This window comes from Sphaeramia orbicularis, chromosome 6 (assembly GCF_902148855.1).
Source record: "Sphaeramia orbicularis chromosome 6, fSphaOr1.1, whole genome shotgun sequence".
Taxonomy (NCBI): domain Eukaryota; kingdom Metazoa; phylum Chordata; class Actinopteri; order Kurtiformes; family Apogonidae; genus Sphaeramia; species Sphaeramia orbicularis.
The window spans coordinates 21,710,192-21,734,834 of NC_043962.1; the positions used below are offsets into that span (position 1 = coordinate 21,710,192).

The 24,643-nt window shown below is 33.8% G+C and overlaps 1 protein-coding gene across 3 annotated transcripts in view; it reads right to left on the reverse strand.

The window, feature by feature from the left end:
- Positions 1–5,059: 5,059 nt before the first annotated feature.
- The window catches only part of cd44b (CD44 molecule (IN blood group) b), a 34,524-nt gene continuing 14,940 nt past the window's right edge, over positions 5,060–24,643 (reverse strand). For 2 of the 3 annotated variants that reach the window (XM_030135711.1, XM_030135713.1), the window contains 7 exons: positions 19,496–19,655; positions 15,837–15,946; positions 15,610–15,669; positions 9,520–9,933; positions 7,919–8,011; positions 7,725–7,803; positions 5,060–5,850 (listed from right to left, as the gene is read on the reverse strand). In XM_030135711.1, coding sequence (XP_029991571.1) covers positions 5,640–5,850; positions 7,725–7,803; positions 7,919–8,011; positions 9,520–9,933; positions 15,610–15,669; positions 15,837–15,946; positions 19,496–19,655 — 1,127 coding nt within the window. In that variant the 3' untranslated portion in view covers positions 5,060–5,639. The remainder of the gene's footprint in view (positions 5,851–7,724; positions 7,804–7,918; positions 8,012–9,519; positions 9,934–15,609; positions 15,670–15,836; positions 15,947–19,495; positions 19,656–24,643) is intronic. The other variant, XM_030135712.1, reaches the window with a different exon arrangement.

Sequence of the window (24,643 nt, forward strand, 5' to 3'; positions counted from 1 at the left end):
AGACTCAGAAGTATGCACATTATTCTCAAAAATATCAGTGATGGCATATGAGTTAACACTGAAAAGCTTTAGGTTTTTACTTAATGAGTTCATTGTATAGCAGTGCATGATTAAAATGAGTAATTAAAGACAATAGCGTGAATGAAAAGTATCATTCTCAGTTCAGTATTGTATGGAAAGATCCCACTTCTATTTTTCAAAATGGCCGTCTTTGTCTCCTGAGCTAACATGCTCTCGCATCACAAGCCGGGTACCATAGAAACCTGACTTCCTCTAACACTTCCTCTAATGTAACCACTCACATCACCATGCCATTCACTGTTTCCCTCTTGGCTCCACAATTGGAGTAATGAGCGAGCAAACACCACATTCCATCTCTTTCCGTACACATTTATTTCATTCAAGACTTTACAAATCTTTTTCAGTGACATCTTTTGTGTTAATTGACTATAAAACCTGCCTACGCTAGAACATTTGCTACGTCTTCTTGAAATTAATTGTATAAGAGCAAAAGCAGAATTTAAAAAAAAAAAAAAAAAATGGAACCAGTCAGAAACAAAGATCTGCAATCACTGGAGCCTATATGATTGAGTTTTCTATTTAAAAATCAGGGAGAGGAACTTTTTGCACAGAGAATATTGATATGACACAATTGGTGGTAAAGTTCAACGGTATGAGGGACAGTAGAAAGCTGTAGCGGATTGTTTACATGTGTGAACGTACAAAGTAATTGGCACATGATGCCTGGGCGAGTACACAAGCTTCATTCATCACATTCCACCGGGAGCGCACAGAGAACATCACGCTTTCTTATGAAGAAACCTCAAACATTGCTTAATCTACAGCACATGGGCCCCTCATTATCATGGGTGCTGTTTTGTTGAGCACCCAAAGCTAAGCCACTGTCACTCAACTCTTTAGACTGAGCTTAAATCCTCTATTCAGAAATGATTAAGCTCCATAGATTCTACCCAATTTTTTTTTTTAATGTTTTTTTTTATTTTATTTTCAGTTTCATTCTTTCTGATCTATGTACACATTGTGTATGTAGTTTGCATACGTCACGTTACCCATTCTACTTATCCGCAGGATAACATCAGGGCTGTTATGACTGTCTTTTTACAATGCCAACTCATTAGAACAGGGGTGTCAAACTCATTTTAGTTCAGGGGCCACATACAGCCTAATATGAAATAAAATGGGTGGGCACCAGTAAAATAATGTAAATAATAGGATAAGAATTTAGAAATAATATCAACTCCAAAGTTTTCTCTATGTTTTGGAGTGAAAAAAGTAAAATTCGGTAATTAAAATGTTTACATCTATGAACTACAGTGTCCCAGAGGTGCAACAGCCCAAAAAATGATCCACTATAAGAAAAAAAAGAGAACAGCCCAAAAAATTATCCACTATAAGAAAAAAACAAAAAAAAACATCATCCACCTTTTCAATTAAGGGGGCACTGTTTACCCAAAAGGTCTCTTGCTTTAAAATTAAGGCCACCACAAAAAATAAAAGCATAGGCTGAAAATTTTTAAGGCCTTCAGCTAATGTGGCTAATGCTAACAAAGTAACCCACCAGAAGTGGAGGTCAGTGTGCTAAAAATACAGTTATTTTAAAAATAGTGAATAATTTTTTGGGCTGTTCTGTTTTTTTCTTATAGTGGATAATTTTTTGCGCTGTTCTATTTTCTTTCTTATAGTGTTTCATTTTTTGCACTGTTCTATTTTTTTTCTTATAGTGGATAATTTTTTGGGCTGTTCTCTTTTTTTTCTTATAGTGGATACTTTTTTGGGCTGTTCTCTTTTTTTTCTTATAGTGGATAATTTTTTGCGCTGTTCTATTTTTTTCTCATAGTGAATAATTTTTTTGGGCTGTTCTCTTTTTTTTCTTATAATGGATAATTTTTTGGGCTGTTCTCTTTTTTTTTTTTCTTATAGTGGATAATTTCTTGGGCTGTTGCACCTCTGGGCCACCGTAACGAACTGTACTTGAACATAACATGACCAATATGAACAACCTGAAAATTCTTAAGAAAAATTAGTGTAATTTTAACAATATTACACCTCAGTTTATCATTTATACATGTGCATTACAACTTTACAGATCACAGTGGATCTACAAATACACAAAACATTTGATAATAGGCAGAAGATTGTTAAAATACTACATAAGACCTTTCAGGTTGTTCATATTTTTTGTGAAAAGCCAGTCTGTAAATGTAAACATTTTTGTATAATTTTACTTTTTTGACACTAAAACAAAAAGAAAACAATAGCTTTTTTCCCATTATTTCTAAGTTATTATGATAGTATTTTACTGGTCTGACCCATTTTAGATTGAACATCCTTGATTGTTAATATCTTCAGTGTAATTTTTGTATTTAACAATTCATCCCAGGGGCCGGATTGGACCCTTTGGCGGGCCGGATTTGGCCCCCGGGCCGCATGTTTGACACCTGCGCATTAGAATAATGATTATGGATTATAATATATTAACTTTTGCCACAGAAAATGGCTTCGAAGGTGCTCAGTTAGCACAGATTTGGATTCTATACATCAAACTGATTCATACAATATCTATTCCCGTTTAACTATTACAATGTAATGAAGAACTGCTTTCTCATAGGTGCTATTTCTAATGAAATAACTCTTAAAAAGTGACACATTCCTTATTTAAAAAGGGAAAACAAAGCCCCTTTCTACCAAAAAAAGAAGAAAAGCACTGGCAGCTATTGCTAAGGCATTTCCAAAACATTTACTTTATATACAGAGATCAAGAAAAAGGGAATCAAAGCTGCATAAATTAAGGTAGTGACATTCCCAGTTTTCTTGAAAAATGGAAAACTAAACTCCAGTCCACAGGTAATGTCTAAAATATACACAAGGTTACAAAATTAAGGATATAAAATTAAACACATAGAAAATACCAACAATTGTTTGGCTGTTTTTTTTTTTTCTACCCATTTTCTCAGATAAAATAGCATATTAATAATCAGCCTGGTTTTCATTTTTCACTGGTTGTATATATTATTTCGTCTAAAAGGCCCCATATATCATTAGGGTTAAACCAATTTGAAAAAAAAAAAAAAAAAAAGGTAACACTTTATAATAAGTACACACTATGAAGCATTAGTTAAGCATTTACAAATACTGAATTCATTAATTATAAAGCATATTTCTGACATGAATACTCATTAGTGTATGGTTTATAAGCACAGTTATAAATGTTTTACTAATCATTCATAATCATTCATCATTCAATCATGCAGTTTGTTTGATAATCCCATGTGCTGTGTCTTTCCTTTGTTAGAATAACTGAGACTTTTGTGAGTCTTTCCTTTAAATCTCATTTGTAAATGCTTTATACGGCATAGATCAGGGGTGTCAAACATGCGGCCCAGGGGCCAAATGCGGCCCGCCAAAGGGTCCAGTTCAGCCCCTGGGATGTTTTTGCCAAATGCAAAAATTCCACAGTCTTGAATTGAATTAAGCAAAAAAAAAAAAAAAATTTAGCTTGAATTAAGGGAAAAAAAAAAAATCTTCAATTAAGTAAAAAAAAAATCTTCAATTAAGACAAAAAAAATCTTCAATTAAGCAAAAAAAATCTCAAATTTAGCAAAAAATCTTGAATTAAGCCAAAAAATAAAAAATCTTCAACTAAGTAAAAAAAAAATCTTAAATTAAGCCAAAAAAAATCTAGAATTAACAATTTAATTTTTTTCCTTTGTTTTAGTGCAAAAAATAACATTAAATTATTAAAATATTTCCATTTCCAAACTATCCTGTAACAATAAATATGAATAATCTGAACAAATATGATCAACCTGAAATGTCTAAAGAAAATTAAGCACAATTTTAACCATTTTCTGCCTGTTCCTCAGTGTTTAGTGTCTTTGTAGATCTGATCCATAATGCACATTGACAAAAAACTACTGTTTTTTAATTTAAATTTCAGTTTTTCCTTTTTTTTTTTTTTTTTGGATAGTTCATAAAAGTAAGTATTTTCATAATTTAATGTGTTTTTTTCTGGGGGTTTTTTACACTCAAACACAGACAAAAATTTGGAGTTGTCATTATTTATAGGTTATTCTGTTATTATTTTTCTGGTCTTGCCCACTTCAGATCAAATTTAGCTGAATATGACCCCTGAACTAAAATGAGTTTGACACCCTTGGTATAGATCATCCACACTTTAGATGAGCTCACACCATATATTTAATTAATGAGTAGTAAGTGCTTTATAACGACCTGAAATAAAGAATTCCTGTATTAATAACTGTTTATAGGACATCAATTGAAAAATAAATGTGTGAGTTAGTATAAAATACCCGCTAACATATTCACTAACCATTAGTACATGTCTGAATACTAAATGTTTAAATGCTGAATCCATAATTTATAAAGTATGAAAATACAATCATTAAGCACATTATAGATGAGCTAGTAAATCATTATAACTGTACTTATAAACCATATATTAATGAGTATTCATGTCAGAAATATGCTTTATATGCTTTTCTCAAATTAGAAAAAAATTAGAACAACACTTTATGCCTCTGTTGATAAATTTTCACAAATCTGGAATCCTTTGTTTCAGCTAGTCAGGAAAACAAATTTTCCCTTTGTTCCAGATTGACCTTTATGGTAATTTTTCCACCTGGCCCTCTGTTTTGTTTTTTGTATTCAGTAATGCACCTTGTGTAACACATATCGCATCGATATTCTAAATGTGAACCTTTTTTTTTTTTTTTGTCTTTTTGTTTTTGTTAATGGAGAAGGTTGGTGTACTTGTCCTTGTTCTTGGGTTTGTTTGCATGTAAAAAAAAAAAAAAAAATAGAAATTGTGCAACAGTTTATTTTCAACTGATGTCACATATGATACAATGTTTGTATTGCCCAATTTCTATAAAAGTCCAAATAAACAAAGGTTGGAAAAAAAAAAGGAAAAAAAAGCTTTATAAATGATGAATTCACTATTTGTTAATCCATAACTAATGTGCTTATTAATGATGAGTAAAACCATTAAAACTGTGCTTATAAACCATATACTAATAAGTATTCATGTCAGAAATACGCTTTATAAATAATGAATTCAGTATTTGTTAATGCTTAACTAATGCTTCATAGTGCAGACTTATTATAAAGTGTTACCCAAAAAAAATCATAAACTTTCTAATCAATGAGTTCTTTACATTTTAATCTCTTATCACCGCCCCCCTCCCTTCAAAAACCCACACTTACCCACATACCCCATCATTAACAAAGCATACAAGTTCACAAACACAAAGAACTGCCGCAAAACACATTCACACACCGTAAAAGCATTCATGATACTGCACAATGCGTGACACACTTTGACCGTCATTGGGTTCAGCCTGGTTTAAACAGACAAACAAACGCTGACAAACACGGTCCCGATGCGAGGCTTCACACGCAAAAAACTTTGTACCTCGGTTAGACAGTCTTTCTATATATATATATAACATAAAAATACACACACACGAGCCTGTCCATTCAGTGCTGGCCACCAAAGCAGTCTCAACCCCCTCCTCAACCAAAAACAAAAAAAACTCCACCACTACTACACCCCCTCCTGTCTTCACATACTGGGCCCTATCTGTTTCTACACTCGTTTCTCATGCCATTTGCTCTTTATCTGGTGACTCCTCTAGCGTGATGACAGTGAACTCCTCTGTGTTGCCGTTCTCCTGAATCTTCTCCTTGTTCATGAGGGTCACCATCTCCTGCTCTCTCTCCTGTGCATGGGAGCTGGACACCGACGCCGCGGCCCCGTTACCCTCGCTGGCGTCTTTGGTGATCATCAGGGTCTGCTGTTTACCGCACAAACTGCAACCGAAAGAGAAGACAGTGAGAGATATTAATGATGATGTTCTGTGGAATGGTGTGGTTTGTAGAAAAAAGACTGAGATTAGGGGTGTGAATTTTTTTTTTTTTTTTTTTTTCAGGACCACCGCATCTGTTCTTTAGGTTTTCTGTTTGTTATATGACACTGTGTGATTTGTTGTACATGTAATCTGTTCTGTTGTTCATCCTTGTTGGTTTGTTTTACATGAATCTGTTGTTAATCTGTTGTTGGTTCTGTTTGTGTGCTGCCTCTTGACCAGGTCTGTACTGAAAATGAAAATCAGTTCTGAACTAACTTAGCTGGTCAAATATAGGTTAAATGAATGAATGAATGAATGAATGAATGAATGAATAAATAAATAAATAAATAAATATATAAATTGATGAATGAATAGATAGATAGATAGATAGATAGATAGATAGATAGATAGATAGATAGATAGATAGATAGATAGATAGATAGATAGATAGATAGATAGATAGATAGATAGAATGATAGAATGATAGAACGATAGATAGAACGATAGATAGAATGATAGAACAATAGATAGAACGATAGAACGATAGATAGAACGATAGATAGAACGATAGATAGATAGATAGATAGATAGATAGATAGATAGATAGATAGATAGATAGATAGATAGATAGATAGATAGATAGATAGATAGATAGATAGATAGATAGATAACTTTATTGTCTGTTCCAAGTAAAAACAGATCGATAAATTGATGAATGGACAAACAAACAAATGAGAGAACAAATAAATAAATAAATACATGAATGAATATATAAACTGATGAATGAATGAATGAATAAATTAAACAAATAAATAAATAAATATTTAAATTGATGAATGAAAAAACGAACGAATGAATGAAAGAACAAATTAATAAATTAATTAATAAATACATGAATGAATATATAAAACTGATGAATGAATGAATGAATAGATAAATTTATTAATAAATATATAAATTGATGAATGAACAAACGAAAGAACAAATAAATAAATGAATGAATGAATGAATGAATAAATACATGAATGAATTTATAAACTGATGAATGAATGAATGAATAGATAGATAGATAGATAGAATGATAGAACGAGAGAACGATAGAACGATAGAACGATAGATAGAACGATAGATAGAATGATAGAACAATAGATAGAAAGATAGAACGATAGATAGATAGAACGATAGATAGATAGATAGATAGATAGAACGACAGATAGAACGATAGATAGAACGATAGATAGAACGATAGATAGAACGATAGATAGAACAATAGAACGATAGAACGATAGAACGATAGATAGATGATGGATAGATAGATAGATAGATAGATAGATAGATAGATAGATAGATAGATAGATAGATAGATAGATAGATAGATAGATAGATAGATAGATAGATAGATAGATAGATAGATAGATAGATAGATAGATAGATAGATAGATAGATAGAACCCTTGGCGGCTCCTGGACACCTGTGATGTAAGAACTGAAGTAATTTTGGTTATTATCAAGAAAACATGGAAAATGTCTAGATATCAGCTCTGAAATTAAACCCTTATGAGCTATTTTTGTTGTTATCATTATATTTGTCTAAACAACCCGTTTAAATGAACAAGAAATTGAAGAAAACAACGTGTGGTCTAATACTTTTTTCTCACAACTGTGTCTCAGTGTAATTTTTGCATTTCACAAATTGACCCCATAGGCCGAACGGACTTTTTGGCCCCAGTTTTAGGGCTTTATGTCTGACACCCCTGCATAAGATGGTACAAGAGGAAGTAATAAGTACTATTAGTGTGAGATAAAAAAAATAAAAGACTGGTCATCCAAGTCCTACCTGTTTCTTTTTGCCACAGCTGCACACACAAGAAGAAGAGCAGCAACTGCCACAATCACTCCGATTATTACCAGCCAGTCTACAAAGAGATAAGAAGCAATGAGCTGACAGGACCAAAAGCAGGCCAGCACGATATAAAAGGCTGGAGCCATACGACAACATGGCCCGAGCCCGATCCCCCATGGGGTACTCACTGGATGAACCACTGCCGTCCTGTGTGTCAGATTTAGGCCCATCATCTAAAACTGGATTCATCCGCCCTTTGTCGTTGGGAGGCTGATGTGGAGCTGCACATGCAAAAAGATGCAAAAAGATGCAAAAAATGAATACGCAATGGTCCCACAATTCCAGCATATGTCACAAAAATTGAAATGAGTCACATAAAACAATAGAAGTATTAATGTATTATAGAAAAGAATGGATTTTTTTAATATAAATTGCTGGTAATGTGTTTTTTTTTTTTTTTTTTTTTTACATGTTTTTGTACTTTTGTTTCATAAATAGAAAGTTTTTTTTTTTTTCTGTTATATGATTTACACGTAAATGGACGCATTGTGTTTTGATATACTTAGACTTTCCTTGTGGATGGTGACATACACAAGGAAACAAGCCCCAGGGGTCATTCATTTAGAAGAAGTGAAATACCACAGAAAGGACTGTGGACAGTGACGACGACGGGACCCATATATGACATGTACTGACTGGTGGTGTGGTAGGACTGAGTATTGATTTAGCATTGTTGTGGTCTAACTAATATGTATATTTACAGAAAAGGAAAGGAAAGGAAAGAAAAGAAGAGAAGAGAAGAGAAGAGAAGAGAAGAGAAGAGAAGAGAAGAGAGGAAAGGAAAGAAGAGAAGAGAAGAGAAGAGAAGAGAAGAGAAGAGAAGAGAAGAGAAGAGAAGAGAAGAGAGAGAAGAGAAGAGAAGAGAGGAGAGGAGAGGAGAAGAGAAGAGAGGAGAGGAGAGGAGAGGAGAGGAGAGGAGAGAGATGAGATGAGACGAGAAGAGAAGAGAAAAGAAGAGAAGAGAAAAGAAGAGAAGGAAATGAAAGGAAAGAAAAGAAAAGAAAAGAAAAGAGAAGAAAAGAAAAGAGAAGAAGAGAAGAGAAAAGAAAAGAAAAGGAAAGGAAAGGAGAGAAAAAGGACAGAAAAAGGAAAGGAAAGAGAAAAGAAGAGAAGAGAAGAAAAAGGAAAGGAAAGCAAAAAAAGGAAAGAAGAGAAAAAGGAAAGAGAAGAGAAGAAAAGAAAAAGGAAAGGAAAGGAAAGAAAGAAAAGGAAAGAGAAGAGTAGAGAAGAAAAAGGAAAGGAAAGAGAAGAGAAGAAAAGATAAGAAAAGAAAAGAAAAGAAAAGAAAAAGGAAAAAGAACAGAGCAGAGCAGAGCAGCCCTTCTCCAGTCTTCCTCTTCACCCCCCCCCCCCCCCGACAGCTGTGTTCAGTCCCAGTCTGTCCTGCAGCTCAGTCAGACACTAGGGGGCGTCCTGTCTAACTTTAGTCCTAAACCTGTTGCATCTTCTGTCATGATGTGCTGGAGCTTTAACCACTGGGACTACATTCACATCTAGTCAGGACTTTCCTCTATGTTGTACAGTTCTCGTTGTGATCAAACTAACAGCTGAAATAACATAAACACAGAATAATAAAAAAAAAAAAACACCTCTTTTCCTTTCCATATGCACTCATTATAAACTCGACCTCTTTTTTCATCCCTTTAACTCCATATTTCTGTCCTTCCCACACACCCAGGTGCTGCCCTTTCCTGCACACATGTATTTCCTTGTTCCTGTTTGTTCTTACGCTGTGTTTTGGCGTCCTCAGGCTCGGTGTTCTCATCTCCAGTGGGGGCCTGTGTTTCCTCTGGTTCTCCTACAGGGGCTGTCGTGTGGTTTTCCTCCTCCTCCGACAGGGGGGGCTGCATCCCAGACCCACCGGGCTGACCAAAATCCTCAGGAGTGAAAGTGACATTTTCTTCCACAACAGGAACGACTCCTGTGTTTTGTTGGGGCTCCTCTGGTTGAACGGTGGCTGGTGGTGGGACTGTTTGCTTCTCCGTGTCATCTGCCTCCTCCCTGGGGGGGGCTACCGTGGGGGGGTCAGCAGCTTCGGCATCAGTTGCCTCCTCTGGTGGGGTTTGTGGAGTAGTCACTGGCTCTGCATCACCTCCTGATGTTGTCGGGGCTTGGATCTCAGGCTGGGATGAGGCCTTAGCTGCTTAAGAAAGAGAAAGTCTTATTATTTTAACCCTTTAACCCCTGAGACATTATTATTCCAGGTAAATGTGCTGCTGTGAGGATGTGCTTCACTGGAAAAAAAAAAAAAAAATGTAATTTAACAGAATTTTCACTGTTTATTTGACAGATTTTTCCTGTATTTTTAAGATACAGGAAAATATCAATGAAATGACAAAAATAGACTGATTTTACACGTCAAATGTAAAATAACAGGAAAAAACTGTAACTGTGAATAACCATAAAATTTAAAATTTTTAAAATAATTTTTTTCTTTTTTCACAGAAAAACACAGTTAAAATACATTTGCAAACTTATCATAATTTCACAAATATTTCTTTTCTATTTATGAGATTAAACTGTTAATTTAAAGTTTAATACTGCAAAAAAAAAAAAAAAAAAAAAGATAAAATTACTGACAATTAACCATAAAAGAAGTATTTGTTCTGTCAGTTTAACAAGACTTGTTTGTTAATTGACAAATATCTTGTGTAATTACAGGAGGTTTCACAACAAAAATGTTGAATAAATGTATTTTTGTGAATGTGTAACATGTATAAGCACTGATAAACTGTCCAAATACAGTTTTTATCAGTGGATTGGACAACTGAGTCTCACTGAAAATTATTTTTATATATATATATATATATATATATATATATATTTATAGGTAATTTGATTGTTTTAATACATGAAAATATTCTTTATTAAATATTAAAAAGTAAAAAAAAAAAGCAAAATCTCATGTAAAGTAAGGGCAAAAAACTGTATTTTAAGTATAGAAAATTACCATATTTTTATGAGATGGTTGTTTTCTGTTATTTTACAGTATTTTTTCAGCATCCCTGCTGCCGGAATAATACTGGTTTTTAATGTTTTTTTTTTTGTTTGTTTGTTATTACAGTGTTGTGTTCCTTTTCTTCAGTGGTTTTGCTTTACGGCACTGGAAAAAATCCAAATCTTACCAAGTGTATTTTTCTCATTTCTAGTCAAAATATCTCATCACACTTAAAATAAGACATAATCACCAAAAGAGTAACTTTTCAGTGAGATATAAGAAGTTATTTTCAGACAATAGGTCTTAAAAATCTTATTTCAAGAAATCTTACCAAGATCATTTTCACTTGTTTAATTGGGAAATTTTTTTTTTTTTTTGCTTGAATTGAGCAAAAAAATCTTGAATTCCGCAAAAAAAAAATCTGCCAATGGAACAAGTGAAAATTATCTTACACAACAATGTTCATAAATATGCATAGTCCCTATTAAACTAATAAAATAGTTTATTTATTAAAATAAGCTATGTTAACCCATAAAAACCCACTGCTACTTTTGTGGCAGCTCTGAAATGAATTTTTGTCTCTAGTTAATGTTTGTTAAGTGATTTATCATCATTTATTATAATATTTTCTTCCGTATTTTGCATTTTTCACTGTAAATCATGTATTTTCCTAATTTCATGTATTTGATTTAGAATTTCATGACAACTCAGAGTTAATTCAAAAAGTTATTAGATCAAAACGGAGAAAACTGAAGAAAAAAATGAATTTTTCAGCAAATCTATTATTAACTGAACATAAACCCAGTGTCTCCATCCACTGTCATTGATCCAACTCCATGGGTTTTACTGATGAATCAATGTTTTAGAAGATGACGGTGTTTCCACGGTAACTACAAAGCCTCTGAACATCCAAATGGGTCATATCTGATGACCATGAAGAGAGGACAAACTGTATTTTACGTCAAGTATTTCCATGTATTGATAGGATTAATGGATCAATAAGTATTAAACAGTTTATTTCAGCAGATGCTTTTGGGGTTTTTTTTGTTTCCTTTTTATTATCTTTTTATTTTTTTACATTTTTAAATTTGTTTTATTTCTTTTTTTTTTTTTTTTTTCATTTTTATTTTTCAAATTTTTAAAATACATTTTTTATAATCAGTAGATGCTTTTGGTCGGCGGTGGAGGTTTGGGTCTTTATGGGTTAATTTAGTTTCACAGCCAGCCCAGTTGGGTTTTCACAAGCAATGAAGAGTTCCTTTATTAAAGATATCCATGCATGACAGGTGGAAACCTATGCGTGAAAAGCCACTTATTTCGAGAGCCTAAGAAAAGTGTAAGACATGAAGGAAACTTAAGCCGCGCACACATCAACTGTTTTGTCACTGTAATTTTCTATCCCATAATGCATAGCGTATCTCACAAACATGACAAAATAAAGGTCAAGATGAACTTACGTACTGTGTTTTCATCTGTAACTGTATTATAGTTTAATATTAAATGAATTACTAATCATCCTGATCTGTTATCGATCCACAACAAATCTTAGGGCGGAACATTTGTATTTGTTTTGACATATCTGTGTAAAAGCCAGTGTTGTGCCAAGGTTACGTATCCCCACTCAGAATAGTTTCCCCTGACTGCAGGAGCATAATTTTTCATAGGTCTCGGCCCATTTCTGCCACTGAAAAAAAAATCCCCATGGTAAGTCATAATTATAGGATGAAAAGAAGTTATAATTGAGATAAAAAGTCCTAATTCTGAGATAAACAGTCAAAATTATGAGATAAAAAGTCATACGCATGAGATATAAAGTTATAATTGAGATAAAAAGTCACAATTATCAGATAATAGTTATGAGATATGAAAAGCTAAATTTTGAGATATCCAAATTATGAGGTACAAAGTCATAATTGTGAGATAAAAAGTCAAAATTATGAGATATAAAGTCATAGTTATGAGAAAAAAAGTGAAAATTAAGAGATAAAAGTCAAGTTATAAGATATAAAGTCATAATTGAGATTTTAAAAAGTCATAATTATGATGTAAGAAATGCTTAATTATGAGATAAAATGTATAAATTATTGGATAAAAGGTCATAATTATGAGATTAAAAAGTCATAATTATGAGATATAAAGTCATAATTGAGATAAAAAGTCATAATTATGAGATATAAAGTCAAAATTGAGATAAAAAGTCATAATTATGAGATCTAGTCATAACTGAGATAAAAAAAAAAGTCATAATTATGAGGTAAGAACTGAATAATGATGCGATAAAAAGGAGAAATTAATAGATATAAAGTCATAGTTATGAGATAAAAAGTCATAATTATGAGATATAAAGTCATAACTGAGATAAAAAAAAGTCATAATTATGAGGTAAGAAATGCATAATTATGAGATAAAAAGTATAAATTATGAGATAAAAAGCAATAATTATGAGATATGAAAAGCAAAATTATGAGATATTGAAATTATGAGGTAAAAAGTCATAATTTGAGATATAAAGTTATAATTGAGATAAAAAAAAAGTCATAATTATGAGGTAAAAACTGAATAATTATTAAATACAAAGTGGAAATTATGAGACAAAAAGTTAAAATTATGAGATATAAAATAATAACTGAGATAAAAAGTCATAATTATGAGGTAAGAGATGCATAATTACGAGATAAAAAGTATAAATTATGAGATAAAAAAAGTCATAATTATGAGATTAGAAAGTCATAATTATGAGATACGAAAAGCAAAATTGTGAGATATCGAAATTATGAGGTAAAAAGTCATAATTATGAGATATAAAGTCAAAAGTTGAGATAAAAAGCCTTAATTATGAGGTAAGAACTGAATAATTATGAGATAAAAGGTAGAAATTCTGAGATTAAAAAGTCATAGGTATGAGATAAAAAGTTATAATCATGAGATAAAACGTAGAAATTATGAGATAAGAACTGAATAATTATGAGATAAAAAGTAGAAATTATGAGATGAAAAGTCATAGTTATGAGATAAAAAGTCATAATTATGAGGTAAGAGCTGAATAATTATGAGATAAAAACTAGAAATTATGAGATAAAAGTCAGTTATGAGAAAAAAAGTCATAATTAAGATAAAAAGTCAAAATTATCAGATAAGAAATACAAAATTATGAGATAAAAAAAGTCCTAATCATGAGATAAAAAGTCAAATTATGAAATATAAAGTCATTGTTATGAGATAAGATATGCAAAATTATGAGATATAATATCATCATGAGATTAAAAATCAAAATCATGCTCCCACGGCCCAGGGACACAATTCTGATTGGGGATACATACGTTGGCACAACATCAGCACTGGTTTGTATTTTGCAGCACGATATAAATCAAGAAATGGTCTGTTATTCCATTGAGGTCATGTAAAGGCGGACTTCTGTCTTATCTGTGGAGTTTGAAATAATAATGTGCATAGAATGCTCAGCGGAAGGGTAACAGATCGCTCATTTCCACTCAGAACAGTCGTAAAATGTAACTTCAGCCGTGAGTTTTGTTGTTTAGTGCGAGCAGATCTGGGTTAACTGTACGGCTCACCTTCGCAGACGCATTGGGTGACATCGCCAGAAGCCGACAGGAGGTCAGCACCGACTATAGACGGAGATATTTTGGTAACTAGAACAAGGCGTTGGCTAGGAGGTTTCATTTTGTTTGGCTGTGGTTTTTTCTATGGTTTTGTGAAATAGATACGCAGAGTCTGAGCGCTAGTGTTCAGGTGGAGACTGAAGGTGGAAATCTGTGACTTTTTAATCCTGCAGATGAAATATGTTCATGTATAATAGTTAGTTTTCTACAACAGCATATTAGGGCCACATAAGAATATATAAACACTTGTCACTACGAGAATAAAGTTGTAAAATATCAAGATAAAACTTGAAATTTGAATAAGAATAAAATCAAATACAAAAAGAGTCAAAATTTTCCGAGAATGAAGTTGGAATATTTTGAAAATAAAGCCATAATATTATGAGAATAAAGTCGTAGTCTTAAAAAAACTCATAATTTAATGAAAATAATGTACTTTTATGAGATTAACGTCATCAAATTTTGAAAATAAAGCCATAATATTAAAAGAACTAGAAGCACTCGGAGAGCGCAGACTTCCGCCAAGGCTGATCAGTGGCCCCCTCCGTGGGCCCCCCCACGCCAAGGAGGTTATGTTTTTGCCAGGGTTTGTCTGTCTGTCTGTCTGTTTGTCTGTCCGTTAGTGTGCAACATAACTCAAAAAGTTATGGACAGATTTTGATGAAATTTTCTGGTCTGCGCCCCCCCCAGGGGCCCCCCCACCCCCGATCACCACCAAAATTTAATCATTTCTTCATTATCCCATTTCCAACAAACCCTGAAAATTTCATCAAAATCTGTCCATAACTTTTTGAGTTATGTTGCACACTAACGGACAGACAAACAGACAGACAGACAAACAAACAAACCCTGGCAAAAACATAACCTCCTTGGCGGAGGTAATAAAGTCATAGTTTTAAAAAAATCCTCATAATTTAATGAAAATAATGTACTTTTATGAGATTAAAGTCATCGTATTTTGAGAATAAAGCCATAATATTAGGAGAATAAAGTCGTAGTCTTAAAAAAACTCAATTTAAAACAAGTCAAAACAAGTATTTATTTTATTTATACTTTATCAAAATTTTACCACTCTTTTTGTATTTGAATTCTAGTAAAATTAGAGGTTTTATCTCGATATTTTATGACTTTATTCTCATAGTGACAAGTGTTTTTTAATTTTCTTATGTGGCCCTAGTACGCCGTCATAGTTTTCAGATCTATGTCAACAAATACAATAAAATTATAACAAGCAAAACATGAATGGATGTATTTTACCAACCTGGTGCATCAGAGAGTTCTTCAGTTTCTAATGCTTTATCGCAGTTCTTGTCAGGTCCAGCTGGTACATAAGAAATAAAAACAATAGAAAAGAATTGTTAAAAAATCACAAATGTCTGTACAACCGCTTTGATGCTAACTGTAAATGTGTGTTATATTTGTAGGAAGCAAAATGAAATGAAGCTTGAGTTATGGTGGTGAATGTAAATGAAGGGAAGACATGTTCACCTGTTTCATCATAGCAGTAGGCGACGTAGAGTTGATCAGTGGTTACATTTTGATCAATAATAAATCCAGTCATGTTCTTGGCACAGTTTTCTTTGATGGTCTCTTCATTCCTGAACAGACACATAAGCATCAGTAGCAGCAATATTCTGAGGAAATATGTAGCAAAGTGTGAAACAAACCACCGTCTGTCCCAGATGTGTCATTATTACGATACTGTTAAAAGGAGGAAAACACTCAGACTTGTTTTCCTTCCTGCACCTGCATCTGTATGAAAATAGAAAATGTGCTTCTTTCCTGTTATGATGGAGATCAGGTGCATTTACAGTTTAATTTCACTACTGGGATCCAATTTTGAATTCTGACCCTTAATAAAACAGCTTCTTTCTTTTTTTTTTAAAAATTGATTTATTTTGAATATGGATATAATACAAGCTTCCTGATTACTACTATTTGACTTCTTTGCACAACATACTATAGAAATGAAAATTCAAGGAAGCATAAAATAATGAAACACGCAAAAAGAAAAAGGAAAAAAGTCATATTCGAAAAGGAGTGAGAAGAAGCAGAGCGTAATAGTTCTCACCCCTTTGTCTAAACCAACAACATGTACATATATACATATATACATACATACATATACACATATACATACATACATATATACACCCATATACGTACACATCTATTTATACATATATATACACACACATATATATATACATACACTTACATATACATACAGGGTGGGGAAGCAAAATGTACAATATTTTGAGGCAGGGATTGAAAGACAGTGTATGACCAATTAGTTTATTGAAAGTCATGAGAATTTATTTGCCACAAGAAAATTGACATAATAGAAAATGTTTTTATTTTATGTGTCCTCCTTCTTTCTCAATAACTGCCTTCACACGCTTCCTGAAACTTGCGCAAGTGTTCCTCAAATATTCGGGTGACAACTTCTCCCATTCTTCTTTAACAGTATCTTTAAAAAAGTCGACATTGCTGTGTGATGTTCTATTGGTAGCATGTTCTAAAATAGCAGAATCCAGAGGGTTTAGATCTGGGCTAGAAGGCGGCCATAAACATGATTCCCAAAAATTACTAAAGTTGGATTTGTTGCTGTTGTCAACAAGTGTTTTGGTGTTCTTGTGTAAGATTTTAACTTCAAATCATATTTTACTGCATTTCTAACGCTCTTGTTGTCTACCTCAAGTTCAATTGCCATTTTTCTCATGGATTTGGTTGGATCCTTTAGGATTGTGGATTTGAGAGCTTTAATAAAAGCTTTGGTACGTTTTTTGTTGCTTCCTCCACTTCCAGACTTTCTCGTAATAGTTTTGCTCATAGTCATTCTCTTCTTTCCATTATAAACAGTCTTTATGGACACTCCAACTATTTTTGAAATCTCCTTTGGTGTGACGAGTGCATTCAGCAAATCACACACTCTTTGACGTTTGCTTTCCTGATTACTCATATGGGCAAAAGTTTCTGAAAAGGTATGGATAATAGTGTTAGGTATGATTATGACATCAATATATGTTTGGTTTCAAAACAATTGACGTAGTGCCTGCTGAGAAAAAACAACTAAATGTCCATTGTAAATTTTGCTTCCCCACCCTGTACATGCACAAACGCACATTTATAAGAACTGAAACAACTAGAAGAATTGTGGACAGTAAAGTTAATAGTCGCTTTACCATTGGATATCTGCGCAAAACTTTAACCGATATTTACTAAATGTCGAAAAAAACACAAGTGCGTAATGTTAGTTTTTCCATTAACCTCCTGAGACCCAGGATATTGGAAAAGAGGTTCTTAATCTCAATGGGATTTTCTTCCTGGTTAAATAAAGGTTAAATAAATAAATAAATAAATAAATAAATGTCAGCAAAGTCCAAGCTTTTTTGTTTTCTATTAAATAAGTGCCTAATGTCATGGTAGCAGCCCATGCCCTGTGAGTGGGTTGAACCTGTGTCCTTTGTTCTCAGGCTCTGGGCCTGGTTCTGGGTTGGAGTGACAGGGGGAGCATGGGTTTGGGCCTGCTAGCTTAGCTGGTCTAGTTTTGTTTGTTTCTATTAATCATATTTTCATTTCATATTTATCATTTTTGCATCCTTAGAAATAGTTACATAATGGGCCCACAGATCAAAACACATTTGCCATAGCTTAGTCTGGTTCTTTTGTTCCTTTTGTTACCTAACTGTTTGATGCTCACTCCGTGCTCTCTCCAGCTCATCACCAGATCCCAGGCCTGACAGACAAACAGGAAGAGGGAGGTTCCCAAACCTTTTATAGTAGAGGGCATCAGGAACTTACCAAGGGTGGCAGCCATCAGAGGGGAGTTTTGTGAGTTGGCCAGTGGTTAACGTTAAAAATTCTCTAAAACAGGTTTAAACTGTTAGAGACTTTTTGGGGAAGTATTAAATAAAAGTAGTGAAATGAGGTATAGGTCAAGATATCAGTAATATTCCAGTAAATGTTAATTGAAAGGTAAATTGAACATTTGTGATTGGTTTGTTCATGTGGGAGGGGCAAAGGGTATAAAAAGCCTGGAGTAGAAGGTCCTGGAGGAGAAGTGTGGCTCTGCTTGGGTGAAGCAGGTCACTGAAGCTAGTTGCCCTTAGCCATGGGCTGAGCTTTATTTTCTGTTGTTGAAGACTGATTTTCCTTATGTTTTGTCAAGCTGTTTTTCATCAGTTAGTTGAGTTTTTTTTTTTTTTTTTTTTTTTAGTTTTTTTTTTTCACTAACACAGCTCAATCGGCAATGTCACCTGGGCAAACATTGTAAATAAATCATACTGCGGTGAAGATTATTCCAGCCTCCTGGCGTGTTTCCTCCTCCACATGGTCAATCATCACACCTATATTGGAAACATCATGATGCAACAGTTTTTTTCAGATGCAGTTTTTACAATTTTTATGGAATTTCCTTTGTGGTGGACAGTTTTCTTTTTTTTTTTTTTTGTATAAAGTTGTGAAACTCTTGTCCACAAATGTGGACAGTGGGTCTTGATTTGTTTATTTGTTATTGTGAGATGACACGAGAAGTCATTTCATAAACATGGCAACGAATGTAAATATGGTGTTGATTTACAGATATATTCATTATTATTATATATTATCCCTCTATCCTGTACTAAATTAAAAAATGATCAGGTTTCCTGGTGTCCACACATACTGCGACATGTTTCTTCTTCTTTACTTGTTGTAACGTACGCCAACATTCATTTTTTAAATTCACCTGATTCTAATGGCAAAAAAAGGTCTTTCCATTGCAGTTTTGCGTGATATACTATTTGCTCTACGCCTGAAAAACCACCTCTTGCCAGCACAAAAACTTTTAATTGAAAAATGAGACTTTTGGCGAAATTGTTGTTTTTCCATTAGTTAAATTTTTATGCGCAAGTTATATTTGCGCAATTTGAGGGTCAATGGAAAAGCGACTAATGAACCCATATATGACATTTATTGTCTTGCCTTGCATTACTTTACATAATATATTACATTTACAGCTTTAAATCTTATATTCTTACATTTTATTTGAAAATCATTCTCTTATATTAGTAAACTGTTGCTTTAAAAGTATAAGTGTAAAAAAGTTGGCAACAACAACAACAACAACAACAACAACAGTAATACTCTTAAGGCTTATGTTTTACCTGCATTTTTCCATGGCTTTTTCAAAGGCCTGGATTTGTTCTGGACTTGCCACGGTGCTCTGCAGCTGCTCACACACCTTCTGAGCGTCATAGTTCAGTGAGTGATGGCTTGTTCCCTCAACCAAAAACACCCCGGCATAGCTGCAGGAACGGGAATTTACTGTTGGGAGAAAGAAACCCATTCAGTTCAAACCATGATACATGCACTGTGAAGGCTTATGATACAGTTGTGGAAAAAATGATTAAGCTAGACCATCAAAAGACATCAAAAACAATGGTTATGCAATCAAGTACTAACTCCTGTGTGTATCATGTGACTAAAACAGACAGAAAAGAAAACATGGAATGCCTAAAAGCACTGTTTTTATCAGTACAATGCCATAGCTATTGATGTAAAAACTAAAGTGATTTTGGTTATTATCAAGAAAACATGGAAAATGGCTAGATATCAGCTCTGAAATTAAACTCTTATGAGCTATTTTTGTTGTTATCATGATATATGTCCAAACAAATGTACCTTCAGTTGTACCAGGCATTAAAATGAGCAAGAAATTGAAGAAAACAAGGAGTGGTCTAATAATTTTTTTTTCCACGACTGTAAATTCACAGTGCAGGCAAAAATACAGAAGATTTAATTAGATTCAATTATACAGTGAATGTCTTTTTGGCCAAACCCTTTTTAAGTCACATACAGTTGAGCTCATCTCAGTCTCCTGACCTCAATATAATGGAGCCAATGTGGGGAGGTCTCAAACATGCAGTTCATGTAAGAAAACCCAAAATCTTAAAGGAACTGAAGGTTTTTTGCAAAGAAGAATGGGCAGCTTTACCATCTGAGAAAATAAAAAGCCTCATCCACAACTACCACAAAATACTTCAAGCTATCATTGATGTTAAAGGGGCCAATACAGAGGATTAAGAACTAGGGTATGTCAACTTTAGAACAGGGTTATTCGGATAGTTTCTGTTGTTAGTAGAGGTGGGCAATATATATCACCTACGATAATATCATGAATGTTGATTTGATGATGTGGAATTTTACATTATCAAGTATTCATACTGTCTCAAAAAGAAAACAAATGAACAGTGCATAGACAGTAAAGGAGAGGTGCATCAAAATCCTCACTGGCTGAATGGGTGCCTTAGAAGCCAATCAGCAGACAGGATTCAGTCTGGTGGTGACTCTGCGACAACCAAAACACAACATCGTATCACATGGAGGAAAAATGCAGGAGTCTTCTGTCTGAGCGGATGATTTCATAGTGAGACGTAGGTCCACATTCCTAGCCTGGAAATGGTTCGGTTTTGACAAGACTGACATTGGTCAAAATAACGTTATAAGCAAGATATGCTAAAAAACAGTCGCCGCAAAGAGCGGTTCAATGACAAATCTGTTCCATCACTTGCGAACAAACCATACGAAACAGTATGAGGAATGTGTGAAACTCCACAAGCACGACTACAGCTGAAGAAAAGATGAGTAAATCTGCACAACACACTCAGCAAACCCTCGCCGAGTCATTCAGCAAAGTGTAATATATGTTTGTGTGCATGTTTTGCAGAAGATGTATGAAGCATTTTAAAAACAAACAAGAGCTGTTCTTCTGAAGCGATGTGTCTATCCATAGATGTCCTGGTAAGCAACTAGAGTTTTACAGCATTTTTTGTATGAAAACAAAAAGAAAGAAAGAAAGAAATTCACATTTTGAAGGACATCGTCAGATTATCGTTATTGAGAAATTTTTAAAAAATCGGACCAATGACCCTGTATCTTACCGGCCAAATTAAAAGCTTTGGGAAATGTCTCCAGATGCCATTTATTCTCACCCAGTTCTGTGTATTTATTATATTACAGAAATAGCCCAAGCTGAAAGCATGGACGGTCGGGATTTATTCTTTGATAGACCTGGCTTTGTTGAAACAAGTGTTTCACACATGTTATTCTGGAAACAATGTGCATACAATAATGGCTTGATTGACTTCCATAGGTCAACTTTGGTCATAAATTGTAGTGAAATGTGTTGGCAGTATATATCTCAAAGTATGTAACTATCAAATAACAATGGAAGGACTTTAAGGATCTATATGCAGCAAAAGGTGCCTGAATGCCTTTGGAATGAAAATATGGTATTTCAAGATGGGTCATCTATCATGGCATTTGGGGGGGCTGTGTGGTCCGGAGGGTTAGGTGATGGACAGACATACCAGAGGCTATTATTGCATCCATCCACTTCCTATCTCTTATAATGGGGAAATTTTTTAAAGTGGCACCAAATCCCGAATCAGATCCAGATCCAAATAATTTCACTAACTTGATTTGACATCATCATACAGACGCTGTATACCAAGTTTGAAGTCAATCAGAAATGTAGTTTTGGAGAAGAAGACGATTGAAATTTTTTCCCAATAAGAGCCCACGTTAAATTTTCCGTATGTTCCTGGATCCAGAAGAAGATCCTGATCAACATGTGGTGGCCATTATGTTTTGGTCATCTCTTCATCAGAGCTGGACTGTAGAAATTTACACTGGATATCATTTATATTTACTGAGTTATTGCATCGATCCATTTCCTATCTCTTATAATGGGGAAATTTTTCAAAGTGGCACCAAATCCAGAATCAGACCTGGATCCAAATAATTTCACTAACTTTTGTTGACATCATCATAAAGAAGCTGTATACCAAGTTTGAAGTCAATCGGAATTGTAGTTTCAGAGAAGAAGATGATTGAAAATTTGGTAACGGATGACAGATGCCGCCGGACGCCTATCGGCCGGTAAGCTAAAAAATAATCAATGATTTTTTTTTTGCTCATATCGCCCACCCCTAGTTGTCAGTATGATTTAAAAAGAGCAAACACATTTGTTGGATAATATATGGCTTCACCCAACCACTAGCCATGAGTGAAAGAAACGTTTTGTATTATCATTCATATTCTCTGAAAAATGGCCAAAGAATCACAAATTCTGCACAGGTATGTAAACTTAGAAGCAAAACCACATACACAGTGGAATCAGAATGATGTAAGCATGAGGCCAGGTGTGGATTCATTGAAAGGTTTTGAGAAGTAGGGCTTTATTTTTGTCATCCTTGTATCTTCATTGTAGTTCTTGTTTCAGTTCAACTCATTCTCGAGTTTCAGTCATTCATATTGCAATAAAATACAATGGTTCTGAAAGAGAAAAAAAAAAGAAAAAAATATTTGTTTCTCGGCTATATATGAGTCATGAGATTGTTTGCTTAGATGAACTTTCTGAAAAATAAGCACAGAAGCATCATGAGACAGGCAGCACACACGTCTACAATGTTTGTGCCTTAGGCTTTTCCATGACTTCATTTCAGCGTCCTAAACAAAGTGTGTAAACTGGGTGTTTACTTCATACTAGGGATGTAATAAGTGCATGCAAACACAAGTATTAGATACATTAGGTCATTATCAAAGTCTAATATAAGCAGCGGAGCTTTGTCATTAAAATGAAGAAGAACATGAGAGAAACACACTGGAAAAAGAGTGTCGGTGTGGTAATTACGGACACACAGCTTTTATATTTACACTAAATGATTAACTATTACATTATTTGTGCAGTGAACTTTGCCTGTGTCTTATTTTAAAGTAAAGTCACGCACACAAGGACATGAGATTCTCCAACGAATCTAGATTGAAAAAAAAAAAAAAAATTCTCCGAAAACATCATATTGCATTATATCAGTTGTGGTTTCTAATTAACAGGAAATGGCGAATGTCATACAATTTAATCAGAAAACTGATAGGCTTCTGTGCAAGCTTAAAAGACAAATTGCAAAACACAACAGCATGTGACAGATAGACTGATAAACAGAACATAAAAATGTCAAAGCAATGAACTACACACCGCTCATGGGTTTGGTTAAACACAACACACAATAAAAGAAGGGTCACTTCCTACAGAGACCACAGACATTACGTACCATAGGTTGATATATCTGAACTGTTCTTCTGGTGCGTATTTACATGTGTTACCATGGAAACAGATCCACACATTGTGAAAAATGTCAAAGCCAAGACACTCTGTAAAGGCATCGGACTTGTATAATATGAGCTCTAACAAACATATAGGTTTCTTTTCCTATTTACAGTCTTCAGAAAGAAAATATTAAACCTGCCGTCACACCTGACATCTACAGGGTGTCCCATAAGTCTCCATACATAGGAAAAATAAATGTTTCTTGACATAAACCATTTTTATTCATATAATATGCTCTATATGACTGCCATTTTGTCGGGAACACATTTCAATGCGTGTCCTCCACTGCTGAAGAACTATAAAGAAGAAATATAAAGAAATACATGTTAGAACCATATGTATTATGTCTCCTATGTATGGAGACTTATGGGACACCCTGTAGAAAGAAAGAGAAACTACAGAGGATTTTTCAATGACTCCACCAGAAGAATATTGTAAGTAGTCATTTTTCCATTAACCCTCAAATTGCGCAGATATAACTTGTGCATAAAAATTTAACTAATGGAAAAACAATTTCGCCAAAAGTCTCATTTTTTGATTAAAAGTTTTTGTGCTGGCAAGAGGTGGTTTTTCAGGTGTAGCGCAAATGGTATATCTATGTATGTATATCTATGTATAAAATTGCAATGGAAAGACCTTTTTTCACAACTAGAGTCAGGTGAATTAAAAAAAACGGATGTTGATGTCCGTTACAACTAGCGAAGAAGAAGAAGAAACATGTCGCGGTATGTGTGGACACACCAGGAAACCCGATCATTTTTAAATTTAGTACAAGATAGAGGGGTAATACATAATAATATTAATGAATATATCTGTAAATCAACACCCTTTTTACATTCGTCACCATGTTTATGGAATGACTTCTCGTGTTATGTCACGATAATAAATAAACAAATCTTCGCATTTGTGATTTAATGGAAAAACCGACATCAGGCACTTCAGGTTTTTTTGACATTTACTAAATATGAGTAAAGTTTTGCGCAGATGTCCAATGGAAAAGTGACTAGTGACAATATTTCCTCACATGGATATGACAAAACATATGCATTACAAATTAGAAGATGGGGCACAATACAAAAAGCTTTTTGAGATGTGAACAGAGAACATCTTTATAAACATTTACTGCTCTTTCACAGATGTCTGA